Source organism: Camelus dromedarius, chromosome 7 (assembly GCF_036321535.1).
Source record: "Camelus dromedarius isolate mCamDro1 chromosome 7, mCamDro1.pat, whole genome shotgun sequence".
Classification (NCBI taxonomy): Eukaryota; Metazoa; Chordata; class Mammalia; order Artiodactyla; family Camelidae; genus Camelus; species Camelus dromedarius.
Genome location: NC_087442.1, coordinates 62,832,043 through 62,850,395, shown reverse-complemented (window position 1 = coordinate 62,850,395; position 18,353 = coordinate 62,832,043). Strand labels below are relative to the sequence as shown.

General features: G+C 33.1%; 1 protein-coding gene across 6 annotated transcripts in view; it reads left to right on the top strand.

Annotated features, from left to right (window-relative positions):
* ANKIB1 (ankyrin repeat and IBR domain containing 1) overlaps positions 1–18,353 on the top strand; it is a 206,799-nt gene that overhangs the window by 126,429 nt on the left and 62,017 nt on the right. For all 6 annotated transcript variants that reach the window (XM_064487578.1, XM_031454873.2, XM_031454874.2 and 3 more), the window contains 2 exons: positions 5,151–5,429; positions 16,184–16,484. In XM_064487578.1, the coding sequence (XP_064343648.1) occupies positions 5,242–5,429; positions 16,184–16,484 (489 nt within the window). In that variant the 5' untranslated portion in view covers positions 5,151–5,241. The remainder of the gene's footprint in view (positions 1–5,150; positions 5,430–16,183; positions 16,485–18,353) is intronic.

The following is an 18,353-nucleotide window of genomic DNA, read 5'->3' as shown; positions in this document are numbered from 1 at the left end:
TATCCATTTTGAGTTTATTTTTGTATATGGTATTAGAAAATGTTCTGATTTCATTCTTTTACATGTAGCTTTCCAGTTTTTCCAGTACCACTTATTAAAGAAACCATCTTATCTCCTTTGTATATTCTTACCTCCTTTGTTGTAGATTAATTGCCACAAGTGCATGGGTTTATTTCTGGACTTTATGTCCTGTTCCATTGATTTATGTGTCTCTTTTTGTGCCAGTACCATACTGTTTTGATTATTGTACCTTTGTAGTATCATCTGAAGTCAGGGAACATGATTCCTCTAGTTCTGTTCTTTCTCAAGATTGTTTTAGCTATTCAGGGTCTTTTGTGTTCCCATACAAATTTTAAAATTTTTTATTCCAGTTCTCTGAAGAATGCCATTGGTTAACATGATAGGGAGTGCGTTGAATCTGTATATTGCCTTGGGTAGTATGGTCATTTTAACAATACTGATTCTTTCAATCCAAGAAAATGGTATATCTTTCCATCTGTTTGTGTTGTCTTCAGTCTCTTTCATCAGTGTCTTACGGTTTTTGGAGAATTGGTCTTTTGCCTCTCTAGAGAGGTTTATTCATAGGTATTTTATTCTTTTTGATGCAGTGTAAATGGGATTGTTTCCTTAATTTCTTTTTCCAGTATTTTGTTGTTAGTGTATAGGAATGGAACAGATTTTTGTACATTAATTTTATATCCTGCAACTTTATCTAATTCATTGATGAGCTCTAGTAATTTTGTGGTAGCATAAGGATTTTCTGTATGTAATTATCGTGTCATCTGCAAACAGTGACCGTTTTACTTCTTCTTTTCCAGTTTGAATCCCTTTGTTTCCTTTTCTCTGATTGCTGTGGCTAGGACTTCCAAAACTATGTTGAATAAAAGTGATGAGTGGTTTTGGCTTTTCACTGTTGAGTGTGATATTGCCGGTGGGTTTGTCACTTATGATCTTTATTATATTGAGTTATGTTCCCCCTGTGCCAACTTTGTGGAGAGCTTTTACCATAAATGGATATTGACTTTTGTCAAAAGCTTTTCCTGGATCTTTTGAGGTAATCGAATGGTTTTTATTCTTCATTTTGTTAATATGGTGTGTCATATTGATACATGGGGCTTAAAACTCTCACTCCTGTCGAGAACCTCTACAATATAATTGTTCTCCAATTTGTGAGTTGCCCATCTGGGGAGTATGTTGTGAGTGCACCCCTTCTATCATCTCATCGTGGTTCTTTCTTTATGTCTGTAGAAGCTCTTTTTTGGTAGGTTCCAGTCTTTTTTATCAGTGATTGTTCAGCAGTTAATTGTGATTTTGTTGTGTTCATGAAAGAAGCTCAAGTTTCCATCTACTCCACCATCTTAATCCAGTAATCTAAATTGTTTTTCTTGTTCTTTATTTGTATGAATATAAATTAACACTTTAGTAGTATATTTATGACCTTTAAAGTGTACCTCCAGTTGTGTTAATTAATGTTTGCACTCAGACTTTTGTTTATAATGTACTATAATATGGCTTAAAAATGTTTTAATCTATTAAAGTAATAGGATTAAGATCAAGGAGTATATGTTGAGGGGCAGGGGTACGTAGAGACCAGCTGCTATGGTAAGTAACTTTACAGGAAGTTGTAAGATTTCCCAATAGACTCTCACCAGTTTGATGTCAAATTTCTAAATGCTCTCTTTATTGCTAGTTAAATGAAGAATCAGTTTATTTTGTTGAGGTCAACCTTCAGTCCATAATTATGATTTTAAAAATAATTTACTTTTGTGGAAACTGGTAAATTAGGAGTTGATAATTTATTTCTGAAGAATATCTTCTATAGGATTTCTAGGAATAATTTATTAATTTAAGTGCACTTGAGTTTTTGTTGCAGATTATTAACTTATGAATGGAGAAGTGGAGAGACAAAGATTTAAAGCAAGAGTTATAGAACCCTTCACAATTAGAAGTTAATCAGACATTAGGGAAAGCTTCTTGGAGTCCATTGACAGGCTACATTTTTCTTACTTTTTTCATTAAATACTTATCAAGTGCTGTGCTTTACTATTCAAAGATGTTGAAACTTTGCCTACATTTTCCTGTATAACTGAGAAGCCCAGAATAGTGAATTATTTTTGCCTCTTTGATAATCCATCACCTGCCTCATGAAGTTGTATACATATATTTATCTTGGAGTTGCAGAAATATTACTGCATAAAGCTTTGATTCAAACAAAGAGGGAACAATCACTTCAGGTTATGCTAGCTATAGCTATGAAAAAGTGAAAGGACCATCTGGTAAATTTCTAGGCAAGACTTGTGAGAATAAATCTGAGAGGGAATGGAGCTATGATTGTTTTAAGTGATGCATTTCCTAGTGCCTTTTAAGCTTATTAAACTCAAATTTTAAAAATGAAATAGGCTTGAACATATCTGAGAACCACGAAAAAGTTTCTAGATGCCATTATGCTTTTCAGCATGAGTGACAGTAATATTTAATGTACATTTAGAATATTACTGACCTTTTAAAAGTATCTTATTATTATAAATATCTGCAAGATATTCTTGCTTTCTTAGATATTTCTTTTTTCACATCTTGGGTAGAAATTATTTTCTTATAGAACATTTCACTAAAGTAATAATGTAAATCAATGAAAATATGTTGCTCATTCATCTAATCCAGAACTCTTAACAGTGTTCATAATTTGAGCTACATTCCATCAGGGATGAAAAATAAGACCAAAACAACTGAAAGTTTCCAAATCCTTAGGAAAGACCCTTTTGAACCCACATGATATCCTATATATTTGATTATAGATCAAAATATACAAAAAACTGAATGGAGTTCTCATTAAGAATAATAAACCCTTAAAATGCCTAAGGCAGTATAAAAAAACACAAATTATTTCACTGAGTATAAACATATGGTTCCTGGATTCAATGAAAACAAAGAAAAAATAAAATAAAATTTAGGCTGTCCCTAAAAATGTCCCATATGTGGTTGTAGTATAATGTGATAAGCATGGTATGTGGAAAGAATTTGCTCCTCATTCAAGATGAGATGGTAAAGGAGTAGTACTTTAGGCTAAAGGTTCAGCAACCCCCTGAAAAACTAAATAAAAAATTTAAAATTATGTAGTATGATATAATTTATGTATATATTTAAAGTGTATGTATGTATACAAACACATATTTACATACTTTATAAACGGCGTATTTCTCAAAATGCTAACAGTGGTTGTTTTCCAGTAAATAGATTATTAGTTCTTTGTAGTTTTCCTTTGTTTTCAAACCTTTCTAATATGCATTTCATTTGCATATTTAAAGTGAAAAATCAATAACAAAGAACCTTTAAAAGACCCAAATAATGACCTTACTAAGTATAGATATGGGCCAGAAAATGTGCTTCTGTTGTACGTAGGTAATGAACACCTATCTCTAAAATAGGCTTAGCAGATGTCCAAACCTGCCTTCTCACCTTCATCATCATATTAATATAAAAATATTTGGCTAGAAGGATCTAGGAACTTTTTATATTGGTGGTGTGTACACATTTAAATCACCCAAAGAGCTTTAATACCAATGCCTGGGTACCGCCCTCTAAGAGACTTACATCATTGGTTTGGGATTTAGCTTGGCCAGAGGGACTCTTTGAAGTTTTCCAGGTTATTAAATGTACAGCCAAGGTTGAGAGTTTCTGTTCTATAGGAAACTTAAAAGAAAAAACTCATCTGTTTTTCACTCCTTCAATTTGTCTTCTGTTGAAATTACTACTGCCCTGTACAAAGCTTATTTTGGAGAAGTACTTATTATTTTCAACTTTTTTTTTTTTAGCTATGTTTTAATGTCTAGCCTGCCACTGAGTTAATTGGTTAACATGATAAGTCTTTTGTATTCTGCCTCCTAAATTTTCCTCCCTCTAGTCTGTTTTCTACACTGTCACAATAGTTAATTTTCTAAAGCATAAAATAATCATATCATTGCCCTGCATTAAAGCCTTTAATTATCCGTTCTTTACAAGTTAAAGTTTCTTAGTCTAACTCCAATCTATTTTCAGTTTTATCTCCTATTAATTAGTACAACACTAGAGACCCTCACCTCTACCATACTCATCAATTGAATAAGCCTAATTTTGTGTAAGCTATTTACTTTATCACTAATTTTGATGATGGTTCAAGAGTAGATTCAGAAACATTGATTGGGATGGAATGAAACTAGCATTTATTGAGCACACTAGCCAAGGAATATGGTAGGTACTTTAAATAAAGTAGCACTAATAAGTCTTTAAGAAATAGTCATTTTCCTTTACTTGAGATAGGAACCTGAGGCATTCAGAGAGTAATTACTCACAATTACATAACTAGTGTAGGCAAATGTGAGCTTTCAAACTCTAAGTTCAGTAAGTGTTCCATGTCCTTCTTCCCCTACTTACCTTACATTGCTTCAATAGTAAATGCCTATTGATCTTTATCATAACCTCTTTCCAAACATAGTATGCATAAACATTTGATGTTTTCAGCCTTGTTTTACAATAGAAGGAAAAAAACTTCATGATATTGTGGTAGAATAAACACTGTTTCCATTGTTCTGTGTATAATTAGTTACAGTCAGTTTTATTAGTTTGCTGAGTTATGTAGTCCTATGTATTTACATTTAAAAAATCATTTATATTTTTCACTGATGTCCTTGTAAGTACTGAGCAGTTTCACTTTTCCTTTACTATAATGTAACACATTCTGGAGTTCTTGTATGAGCAAAATTTTCTACATTTTTCACTCTCCCACGAATTGGCTGAGTCAGATTTATACATAATTTATACGGGGATTTAGGTGTATTCAACCATAGATTTTAGTCAAGCTCATTTCTTGCCTATGTGAAGGAGAAAATTGAAAAGCCCATATCTGTAGATAACTTTTCTAGTATAAAGTGCAGCCTGTGGTACCTTAACAGTTTCTGTGTGGGAAAATACTAGAGTTTAGTAAGTTAATTTGGGTAGTATTAAAATTGTGAGATTTTTGGCTATTACGATAAGTTTGGTAGCATGTAATATAGTTTGTTACCTTACATATGCTTCTTAGATTTTATTAGTGTTTCTAATTGTGATGTTTCTTTAGGATACTGCTTCATGATTATTGTTTTACAATCTAATTTGATAATTTTTTCCTCCATTAGAATGTGAAACATGTTGCAGAAGTATTCACAAAGTGGCTGAAGGGGAAAAGAAAAAAGTGCCACTGCCTTTCAGAACAAAACAAAACAAAACATGGGAAATACAACCACCAAATTCCGTAAAGCACTCATCAATGGTGATGAAAACCTGGCCTGCCAAATATATGAAAACAACCCTCAGCTAAAAGAATCCCTTGATCCAAATACATCTTATGGGGAGCCCTACCAGCACAATACTCCATTACACTATGCTGCTAGACATGGAATGAATAGAATATTAGGGTAAGTATTACAGTAAACCAGTTGATAACAAATCAGAGAAAGGGGAAAAAACCTGACCTTTGAAAATATATGCATACATATGTGCTTGTTATGTGGTATTGCAGTGAATTAAACTTTCTGTTTAAAACTGAATATACCTAAATTATTAAATATGATTTTTTATTGTCTCCAAATTAAACTGAAAATTTTAATAGTGAGGTTAGTTCACATAGTCTTTTTACTGTAAATGCATTTTGATCTTCAATATGTTTCATAGTATGAATTCTTGATAATAGTGTAGTGTTTATAACATTTCAATTCTAGAAAAGTACTTGTCAGCTATCAAAAAATTTCAAGGAATTGTACCTGAGGTAATTTAAATTGAAAAACAATGTGTTTGCCTTACCTAGTCATGATCAGATTTGAGTTTCCTTTCTTTTAATGGGTTTCAGTTACTTGAAGAGATTTTTCTAAAAGCAGGGCATTTTCTAGAAACTGAAAATAATAGGAAACTTAAAAAAAAATCTGTTCAACAAGAAAGCATTAGTGACAGTAAATTTATGAAGATTCTTCCTAATCACATGGGAATTAAATTTGATGTTTGGTAGCTTATAAAATGAAAGAAGCAAGGGATAGAAAAGTAGACTCTAAAACAAATCAGGTGTTTTAAAAGTAGATTATACAACTACAGAAGTCTGATGCTAGAAGAGAAGCACTTCTTTGCTTGCACAATGAAATGTAATTCTGAAACCAATATCCAAAGCACCTTAGAGCTTGACAAAAAACTTCAATCCTTTCTCTTTTTCTTTTTATACAAATTTATTGTTCAAATTAAGCTGCTGTTTTTGGTATTCCTGAAACATGCCATGTGTGTTCTGTCTGCCATGTTCATTCAATTGTTCTTTCTGCAAAGAGTATCCCTGTTTCCCATTCCTCTCAGCTTTCTCTTTCTTTTCTAAATGTTAGCCTTCCTCCTTCAAGGTCCTGGGTATGCTTTATCTATCATCTTAGCCTGTCACAGCACAGAGGAACGTCAATCTTTTTGAACTACTATGGCTCTTTTTTGTTCGTTTATATTACTTATTTGGTATACACTCTTTGGATTCTATAATTTTGCGTATCTTCTCTTTGCCTACCTAAATTACAACTTTTTAAAAAGACCTTTGTATTTCTAGCATAGTTTCTTACACAAAATAAATAGAAATTTTACAAAATTATTACACAGGAAATACTTTTATGATCAGGATTTGTGAATGAGAAAAATTCTATAAATAATTTAGGTTATCCAGGCCCATGGCTTTATCAAGTAGATATTTTTATAACCTCTTAAAAATAAAATAGGTATTTCTTCACTTAAAAATAAGTATTTCTATAACCTCTCATTTTTGCATTTATCTTTTATTTTCGTTTCCTAAAAATACCTGCTTAGAAGCCACCTACAACTCCTCTTGTTTGAAATTTATATTTTTCTTCCAAAACTGGTCTTCCCTATGTTGACGATAAGATATTGTGCTAATAAAATAATAGCAAACATTGAGGGCTTACTATTTCCTTGGCACTGTTAACAATGCTCTATATGCATTGTCTCATTTAATCCTCATTACAACTCTTTGAGGTCATTTATCATCTGCATTTTAGAGGTGAGAAAACCATCCGCATTTTAGAGGTGAGAAATCGCAAGCACAGAAAGATTAAGCAACTTGTTAGAACTCTGTGTTAGTGCCAAAACTGATTGCCCAGGCAGAGGACTCTAGGCTTTAAGCTTTTCAGCATTGTGATAGCCTCTTATCTCTACAGTCAGGTAAGCCTCTATGTCAGGGCTGCCCAAGCCATTTATTAGCAAAACAAGTTAGTCAATCTGGACTTCAGTTTCCCTGCCCATAAAATAGATACACATACAGTTTATGGGACGATTAAATTGATGTGTTATGTGTCTCTCATGCTGTCTAGTATACAATGTTATTATTTCTCACTTATATAACCCTAAGTATCTTCAAATCATCCTTAACTTATCCCTTACTCTTCTCTTTTACCTAACCTGCTCCTAATGCGAAGTTCACTAAGTCTTGTCTCTTCTTACCAATCACTTCTTCCCATTCCCATTGCCCCAAGCTTAGTACACTCTTATAAACCCCTGCTACCAATATCTGAAATATCTGAAAATTTTAACTCCTAAATGTTCTTTTTGCAAGTCTTTTCCTCTTATAATCTCATGTCCAAGTTAATTTTGCCAAAGTATAGCCTTTGCAGTGTTCCTTCTATTATGAGAAAACTATAACGGTACCCTATTATGTGCATTATTCTCTTTGGCTTCTGAAGCTCTCTTTTTTCTGCCTTCATTCTACCCAGTCAGCCTAACTTCTCATTATTCTCTAACATAATGTTATTAGTCAGACTAGTTGCCTCTCCTCCTGCTTTCCCCAGCTTTAGAAATGCCATCCTATTAACTTTTTTCTCTGAAGTTCCTATAACTTAGATTTTAAACCATCCTGTTATCATTAAACTCATCTTCTCCACTAGATTGTAAATAATACAGATACAGTGCTAGACAGTTAATAATGATCTGAATAGATTAACTATTGATTACTTAATCTGTTAAGGCTTTCTTTTTTTGAGTTGAACATTTTCAGTGAGATTGCAAAACTGTTGCTTTAGCGTCCTAATTTTGAACACTCCAGTAATATTTAGTATCAGGTCTTGTTATATGATTAACACATGCTTAGAATACCAAAGTAAATGTATTTAAATATTATTATTATTACTAAGGTAATATTTTAAGATAAACTAGCAAAATATTTTTAACCATTTATACTATAACTAAAATATACTTTATAAAATTGGAAAACACTATATAAGAAAGTTATTTTAATCCAGTGAGTCTTCAAGTGTGTTCTGAGGACTCCTGGATCCTGAGACTCTTTCAAGGGGGTATGTTAGGTCAAAACTTTTTTTTTTTTAAATAAGAATCTACTTATTTTTATATCTTTTTTTTTTTTTCAGTAGAGGTGCTGGAGATTGAACCTAGGACTTTGTCCATGCTAAGCATGCACTCTATGACTGAGCTATACCCACCTTCTAGAACTATTTTTATACCAATACTAAGATGTTATTTGCCTTTTTTCACTGTGTTGACATTTTCAGTGAGAGTGCCAAAAAATGGAGAATAAAACTACTGATGCATTTAGATGACTCAAAGAAAGCAGTGGCACCAAACCTTACTAGTAATCATTGTATTCATCTCTGCCAGGCTCTTGCAGTTAAAAAAAAAAAAAAAAAAAAAAAAAAAGCCAGTTTCACTTTAAAATGTCCTTGATGAAGCAGTAAAATTGTTTTTAATTAATCTCTTATCTTTGAGTACATATCTTTTAATAATTTATGTGACAGATGAGAAGAATGCATAAAGCACTTCTGCTGCTGTATGATAATAGTTTTGAGGAAGAACACTTGTACTGTTTGATTTATGAGTTGAACTACTTATTTTTTCAAGAAACAACATTTTAAGCTAACAACAACAAAAAAGGTGGTTATTCAGACTGAGATACTTGGCTGACATTTTCTTGAAAATATATTAAGTGAGCCTATCAGTTCAAGGAGAAACTTAACAGTATTTGTTGCTAATGATAAAATTTGAGCTTTCAAGTGAATATTAGAATTTTGAAAACTTACATTCACAACCTTCAGCTTGATAACTTTGTAGTACTTAGGGATTTTCTGAATAAGATTGGCAGTGATATAAACTAATGTGATCTTTTTAAATATTGTATAATGAAATGTGACAACATCTAGAAGCTCTGCATAACTCAGTGAATTAGTATTTTCAGAAGATCAGTGTATGATTTTTTTAATTATTTATAGATAAAAGATTTTTTCAAAATGCTAGGTAGACCAATGGATTTTAATATAACAATACAAAAGTTCATTGATAAGATTTCAGATTTTGTATTCCAAGTAATCTTTAAGAAATGACCACTTGTTCAGTTTTTGGTATAGTTTCAAATATGAATATTCACAGTTATCTGAAAAGGTTATTTTAAAATACTTCTCCCCTCTCTAACTATATAAGGCTGGATTTTCCTCATATACTTGAATAAAAACAACACATATGAAAAGAGATTGAATGCTGTGAGAGGCTGTCTGTCTTCTATTAGCCAGACATTAAAAGCAATTTGTAAACATGTAAAACAATGCCATTCTTCTCACTTAATTTTTTAAATATATAGTTTTTTTTAATTTTAAGATATTAGGGATATTTAATATATAATAGATTTATTTTTAATGAATAAAACTTTTTAAATTTATATTTTAATTTTTAATATATATGTGTGTATGTATGTGTGTGTATATATACTCATATACGTATGTATGTATATGTACATATGTGTGTGTATGTATGTGTGTGTGTGTGTGTGTATATATATATATATAAAACATTCACATAAACAAAGGCTGTTAGGAATCTTCAGTAATTTTTAATGTTGTGAAAGTGTTCCAGAACCAAAAAGTTTAAAAAATTGCTGACCTGGTCAATATTCTTTGTTCTTCTAAGAAGGACTATATCTGTCTGTCTCCATCCTGTGCTTATCATTCTATTAAAGGAGTATTTAAAGACCTAAAGAAAGGGTGGCTGTATATTCTCTTTTAATTACTACTTTTATGATTTGGCCATGTACTTTATACTTACTGTATTTTTCCTTTATACTTAACTTTCAACTTTGGCCTAAAGCATTTGGATATTTTCCTTTTTCTTTCCTTAATTGTTTGGAGATCAGTGGCTCATAATTTTTTTTAGTCTTTAACATCTTGTACTAGAATCAGAGATTACTTTATTGCTTTCCTTTCCCAAGAATAAACAACTCTAATGTCTTTAGTCTGTATATTCTTTTGTTTTTCATAATTTATTTACATAATGCAGAGAAAATCTCAAATCAAATTATTATTTTAAATGATCAGTTGATTTTTGAAATAAATTACTCTCTTACTACTATGTCTTATAGAATAGGGATAAATAGCATTTACTCCTCAACCTTGAATAAAATAGCAACTCTGTTTTAATTATTTGTGTTTTAGATAGCTTCAGATATCTCACTGTATTTAACCTTGCTAAACTTTATAACAAGTTGATGGCCATTATTTTTGATGCTGCGTCAGTTAATTTGGTATACCTGCCTGTTAGCTTCAGTGTAGACCTTGGCTTAGCTTGGCTGGATTCCTAACACATGACATGTAGGGGAAGACAAAGGTAGATATACCTAGCCAAGAACCTAGTAGCCATAAAGTAAAGTATTCATTTGGAGTAGCCCTTGATTTTATCCACATTTCCTTTAGCTTTATGGTACCTTCAATAGCACACATAACTCTCCTCTTTTCTTAGGCAGAATAATATGGTAAAAGAAGAGTAGTTTACAGTTGGGAGCTAGTTTGCATCTATCTCTCTCTGAACCTAAGTGCTGTGTGCTTACATTATACCATACTACAGTGCCTCTTTCTTGGGAAACTAAATCCATATTCATAAATAGTTACTATTTAATGTAGCAAAAATACTGTTTAGACTTTGGAGTCAGCATGTTCTAGTTTGGATATACAATCCATTAGTTGTAGCTTCTTGGGAAAATCATGTAAAAAATGGGGATAATAGTACTTATTCTTAGATTTTACAGAATAACTTCTTTTGCTTCTTTAGAAATAAAAGAGGCCTGTCTTTGGGTACAAATAAAATATAAATTCTTTTTTAGAGCATGTCTGTATCAGGGTGTATATTAATCCCAAGCTTTGAGAATTAAAATAGAGTTTCTAATTACTGATTGCTATTTTTTGACTCATATTTCAGGAGTCATTAAGTTCATCTAAATGGATTGAAATGCAGTCCTCCTCTCCTAACCCCCCTTGTAGGCAAACCCCATAAAGGCAGGGACTTTCTTCACAATACGCCTAACTTCTAGAATAGTACCTGGCAAACAACAACTCCTCAAAGATACTTGCTGCGTGAAAGAGATTTCAGACGAACTGAGGTGTATCTATGTTTTAGTGACTGGGAGAATAAGAGAGTTATGGTAAGAAATTGAAGCCCTAAGAGAGAAGACTGTTATTTGGGGGAGCTCAATTGAATATGAGATGATGACGAAATATGCAAGACAGGGGGGCCTCTAAGAAGTTAAAATATGATCTTAAGTTTGGATGAGAAGTCTGAGGTCAGAGAGAAGTTATACTGAAGAAAAATAAAGAGATCTGTTGAAAAAATGTGTACTTATAGAAAACAAGGTAATACAGAGGTCATAATATAAATAAGTAACCAGCAGTTTCAGATTAAAAACAAAAATTAAGGCCAATGATCAAGAATTTAGCTCTTAGGAAATTCCTGGTGATGTGAAAGAGTGTAATTTTAGTAATAAGAATGAGGTCTTATTGAAGTGGAAATTAAATGTAGCAGAAATACAGGTAGCAGTTATAAACTGGCTGTTTGAGAATTAACAGTGAAAGAATCTAGAAAAACAGATGGCTCCTGGATGTTTTATTAGGGTCAAATGAAAGGGATTGTTTTTTCCAAGTTAATGTTTTCCTTACTCCACCTTCCTGCCAGTTATCTCCTGTTCTTGTTCCAGAGTTAACCTTACATGCAAGTAATAAAATACTGGCATAGTTATAGAAAGGGGTCTACCTAAAACTTACATATCAATTATATATTTATTATTCTATTTACACATTCATGTAAATTAAGAAAGCCTCTACTTTTGAATTTAAATAGATAATAGGAAAGTAGTAATGTGAATGAATAAAATTAGAATATCCAACTTTACAGTTTGAGTACAAAATATTTATGAAGGTATAGTACTATGTCTAATAAATTTGAGAATCTTTCCTGAATTGATATGTATAAAGAAACTGTTTTTAATACTTTAACTTCTGAATAATCAACTTTATTTGGTTTGATTAATCAAAGTCTGACAGATTGGATATAAGAACATTTGCAAAATTATCGCACCATCTCTCCCCTCTATTGGGGATGATCTGTAATTGCTTAATGAGAGAGAAAGAGAGAGAGATTTCTCTATACCAACTGACATCCTTCCAACTTACGTTAAATTCCATAGTGATAAGATCCTGAGGTCTCCTAAACAAGCTAAAAGAGAATAAACAAGTTTCTACTGTATAGCAGAGGGAACTATATTCAATATCTTACCGTAACCTACAATGAAAAGGAATGTGAAAATGAATATATGTATGCATATGTATGACTGAACTATTATGCTCTACACCAGAAATTGACACAACATTGTAAACTGACTATACTTCAGTAAAAAAAAAATTACACAAGTTAAAAAAAAAGAAAAGCGAATAAATGATATATTGGAAATCGGGATAGAAAAGGCTGTATAAATGTGGTTATACAGAATCTTACAGAATCTGAATTACTTTTAATAATTTATTTCTAAATTAAATGTTTAAGAAAATGAAATTTTTGTTGTTAATAGTGCCTCTTGGAAGAGGTTTAATCTTGAATACATTTTTTAGAAAACTGTTTAAATTTTGGTTATTCACTGTAATCTATAATTCAATGATTATAAATACAGGGAAATGTGATTGAGAATTTTATTATCAGTTGCTGACTTAGGGAAAATTGTTTTTTCCTTTTTTTCTTGTAAACTATGAAGCAACATTATGGTTATATAAATAAACAAAACTACTCAGCTTCCTGCATCCTTTAGACAGCTGTTGGAATTATTCTGTGTTCCCTTCTTGTTTTAGCTATAAGCATTCGTCCATAGACCTTTTAATGACTTTATAATTTTCAGTTGTATGGAGATACTATGATGTATGTTTCCCATTTCTCTTATAACCAGACATTTAGGTGATTACAATTTTTTCTATTCAAAATAATAATGTATTGAATATCATTGTTCCTATAGATTTTTATTTTTTAAGTTACTTTCTTTATGATAAATTCCAGGAGTAGATTTCCTTGGTCAAAGGATATGAACTATATATTAGTTGGTTATGAGCTAATATGTAATGCCTGAGATCATATAGCTGAAAAGTAACAGAACTGGGATTAGAGCCTGGCAGTCTATACCAGATGCCATGTTCTTGACCAGTCTACTACACTGCTGGCTTGAGATATCTAGAGTTCTGTCTTAAGATACTCTCAATGTCATGTCACTGAACTAGATTATAAAAGTAATATCCGTTCAGTTGATCTATCAAAATTATAGCATGAATTTGCTCTGTGTGTGACACTATATTGGAGATTCAAGAAAGAACAGGATATATACCCTGCCTTAGAAGCCTATAAACTAAGTGGGATAAGGGAGCAGATATGTAAAAAAGTAACTCTGATACAGTGTAATGATTTATATGATTAGGATATTGTATGAAGACAAAGAAGAAAAGAGCCAAACACAGCTGGAGGAGGGAGCCTAGTGTATAAAGAGGCTTCTATGTTGGGTTGGGTTTGTTTAGATGGCTAGGTCAAGTCTTAGAAAACCAAATAGCAGAGTGTGCAGTGAAGAGCCTACACATGCACTGTGGGCATCAGAGGCTGTGTGGGACGATAGAGAAAATATGCACAGTTTAGACTTTCTAAGCAAATTTTACTGAAACTTGGGACCTGGGCTAAAAGACAAGCCTTCAAAGTTAAACTATGACCCAGTAGAGACTGAGAACTCAGAGAGGTTTACCTCCCAGGAGATACATGTTTGAATGGGGATAAGGAGTGGATGAGACTTGAGACCACTGAGGCATTCTGTAAATTGTAAAACTCAGATAACTAGTCTTATCTTCCCCACCTCCCCCAGAGGCATGTTTTATATTCCAAAGCTTCAGAACCCAAGATCCCTGGGACAATCTGTTCACACTCAGTGATAGGCTTTCTCCCCCACCCTCCTCCAGAAGGGAGGATATACAAGCCTGCCAGAGTCTTATTTTCAGGGTTCCTTGCTTTATTAACTTCCTATTGCTGCTATGTCAAATTACCACAAATTTGGTGACTTAAAACAACGCAAATTTATTATCTTAAAGTTCAGGAGATCAAAAGTCTGAAAAGGTAACACTGGACTAAACTCAAGGTGTTGGGAGGACTGTATTCCTTCTGGAGGCTCGTAGGTAGAATCCCTTTTCTAAGCTTTTCCAACTTTCAAAAGCTACGTGTACTTCTTGGCTTGTGACCCCTTCCTCCAGCTTTAAAGACAGCAGCATAGCATTTTTTAGTATCTCTCTGATTCTGACCCTGCTGTCTTTCTAAGGACTCACAATTACATTGGGCCCACCTGGATAATCTAGGATAATTTCTCCATGTCAAGAACCTTAATCTTATATCTTCAAAGTTCCTTTTACTGTGTAAAGTAATTCACAGGTTCCAGGGATTAGGACATGACCCTCTTTGGGGTGGAAGCATAAGTCTGCCTGCTGCACTTGCGTATAGTACAGACCCCAGTACGTGTGCTCTGATGTCTGATCTGGCTTGGATTGCGTTGCCCTAGTGGGAAGTGTAGGAGTATGAGAGACTGGCATAGTTATTATAAGTAATAATAATTGATTTGTTTCTCGTTCAAAGATTCATGTCTTACTTTCAGAACAGTTCAAATAAATGTGGATGCTGAAAGCTTAATAGGCTAGTTTTGAAGAGCTGTACTGCTGAGCTGTCTAAAGTCTTAAATGATAAGAACAGAGTTGTTCTAAAGTTGTCAGATACTGTTGTTTCTTTTATTTTTTTTTCTGTCAGAGCTATGTGTTTTACACTGAAACTAACCTAAAAATAATTCAAATGTAACTAGGCTTTACAGTTTGGCTCTACTCCCTTTCTGTTGCTATTCTGCGCTGGGACATAGGAATGCAAATGATAACAGCCCTCCAAAGTAAATGTGACTCATCTTCAGATATGGGACTTGTATGCCCATTTCATACTTTGTGTTTTCTTATATAGGCTGACTGTATTTAGCAGGTCTTTTCCAGTTCATTTTCCAGTATCCTGTTATGAGCCACTGAACTGGCTCATCTATTAATCCTATGACCCGAGCTCGAGGATGTAGTAGAAGCTAGGCTTAACTCTCAGATCTGGATTTGGCAGTAGTTAAAGCAGCTGACCTAGACTTATCATTGGCAAGAGCTACTACCTTGGAATTAGATCTTGGTCTTCTAGAACTAACCACAACTTACTCCCCTCAAAAGTATTACATTGTGTAAATATGTGCCTTATTCTTTCAAGGCTAGCTGATGACTTTCAGGTAGAGAAATTTTTCCTAGATTTGAAATTTACTCCCAGATTTATGCATTACTTGCTTTGCTTATATTGTCTCCATCCTTATTGAGTAAATATGTACTAAAGAGAAATAAAACAGAGCAGAGCAATAAAGAAAAATGTTGGTGTGGAATGTTTAATAATGTACCCTAAGGCGTTTATGTTATTTGACTTATTAGGCTGGAAGTGTTCCTTTCTGTTCCTTTCCTCTTCCTCCCCTTCCTCTTCTCATCTTCCTTTTTTCTTTACTTCTCCCTCATTTTCCGTTTCCTTCCCTTTCTTTTTTTTTCTGTCCTTTTTTCTCTTCTTTTATTAGCAAATTCTGTAAAGATATTCAACTTGTTTTTTTCAGTATTATTGCTCTAGAATGGAGGTTTTTTTTATATAACTGTGAGGGTTAGTCATTCAACCTATTGTGAAAGAACACTTCAATAGAAATTGGATTAGCAGCTTAGAAGTAGAGTTCACCTTTTAATTGTATCTTCTATGTATTATTTCAAGGTAGGAAAAAACTCATTTTCATCCTTTTCCTTTACCATTTTAGGACCTTTCTTTTCGGTAGAGATGGAAATCCAAATAAACGGAATGTGCATAATGAAACATCTATGCATTTGTTGTGTATGGGACCTCAAATTATGATATCTGAAGGAGCCCTTCATCCTCGCTTAGCACGCCCCGCAGAAGATGATTTTAGAAGAGCAGATTGTCTGCAGATGATTTTAAGATGGAAAGGAGCAAAACTTGACCAAGGCGAATATGAGAGAGCAGCTATTGATGCCGTTGACAACAAAAAGAATACACCTCTGCACTATGCTGCTGCCTCAGGGATGAAAACCTGTGTAGAGGTAAAACTTTGTTTTTTAAAAAATATTCCACATGGTGAAGTCCGTGTCTTGGTAATGTGTAATAATCAGTGTTTGTTTTGCTTACCTTAACATTTGATTTAACCTGTCATTTCTGTCCCTTTTGTGGGTCTAAAGTAATCAGGAGCCCTTGTTATTAAGGAAAACAAACCCACCAACATTCATCCTTGGAGGTAAAATGGAATCAGGAGCAATTAAAAGTTTGCTAACATCCCTGAAGATAACAGTCATTGTAGAGTATCTAGCCCTGAAGTTCCTCGTGCTATACTGCTGCCCAGTTGACTTCCTCATACGGATATTCCAACCAGTCTTCCCTGTCCCCTCCCACCTGCTCCTGACTGCCTTGTTCCTCTTAATGATGTTACCACTATATGCATATCTAGTTTACCTGGATTTACCTTGAGACTGGTTGTTTTGGTTTGATTTGATTTGTTTTGGTTTGGTTTTTGCATTAAACTCATACCACTCATTTGCAGAATAGAGCACTTCCTTGTCTCTTTTGGCCAGCCTCTTCTTTTTATCTCTATTGGCCACCTTCTAACAATGAGTACTTATAGCTAACCCTCACTTTAGTATATTTTTCAGAACTTTCTTAAATAGGAAAATCTGGAGTTTCACAATATTAATCATTCAGAATTACTTATGAGATAAAAGTAACACAGAGAAGAGTGGACTGCAATTGTCTGAAATGCTTATATGTTAAACGTTTATTAAGCCAAACTATAAATAAAGTCACTCTAATTTTAATTTTTTCATATTTCAAAGAATTATTCCAGTGGTAAGCAGACTTTTTTCTGTGAAAACCCAGATAGTAAATATTTTAGGCAGCTGCTCAACTCTGCCACTGTAGCCAGAAAGCAGCCATAGACAGTATATAAAAGCATGGCAGCGTTCCAATAAAACTGTTTGTGGATACTCCCACTTGAATTTCTTATAACTTTCATATACCATGAAATATTCTTTTGATTTTTTTCAGACATTTAAAAATGTAAAAACAGTTTTTAGTTTGTGGGCTATACAGAAACAGGCAGCAAGCTAGATTTGGCCCACAGACCTTGGTTTGCAGTGGATCCCTGCATTACACAAACTAAGAATTGAGAAAGGAAAGCAAAGATGACTGCATACTTTCAGAAGCTTATTTTAAATATATAAAATGACATTATCAATATCTAATAAGTCCTGTATGCTTTAAGTATAAAAGAACTTAAAAAATAACTAGGTAATGGATGCTTAGCACACAAAAATGGAATTCCATTAAAATGTGAATCTGAGAGGAATGTAATACTATAAGTAATATTTTTTTTTCTTAGCATTGAGTTTTGTTTTTCTACTTTAGAATAGAGAGACTTGGGGAAAGAATGACAGGTTAGGTCTATTAGCATAGCCCAATTAAAAGTTTAGTGATTTTTCTCCCCTTGGCAGACTTCCCTCGAGCAAGCCTCATCATTGGGCCTCATTTTATTTATATTGGTGCTTCACTTATCATAGTGATTGAAGAAATGGTTGATATGCCAGAGGTGGTTGTTGTGTTTGTTAGTGCTTCAACTCATTGTGAAAAGCATTTTTTTAAAGAAGTATTATCTTAGATATTTTCAGTGCATCCTTGTCCTACTTGATTATTCAAAGCTTTAAGTGTAGCTACTTATTGTCAGATCAAATAAAGGTCACTAGAAAACCAAAGGTGGTAAGTCACACTCCGCTTTACAGCCACAGGGCCTGTTGGACACTTGGCAGCTATCAGAGCATTTCACACTTCATTGAAAAGCCATAAAAATCATTCACAAGTCTTACTGAAGAGTTTTACTTCATTATATTGTGGTTTTAGCACCTGGAGTTTTAAAACTGTTGTAA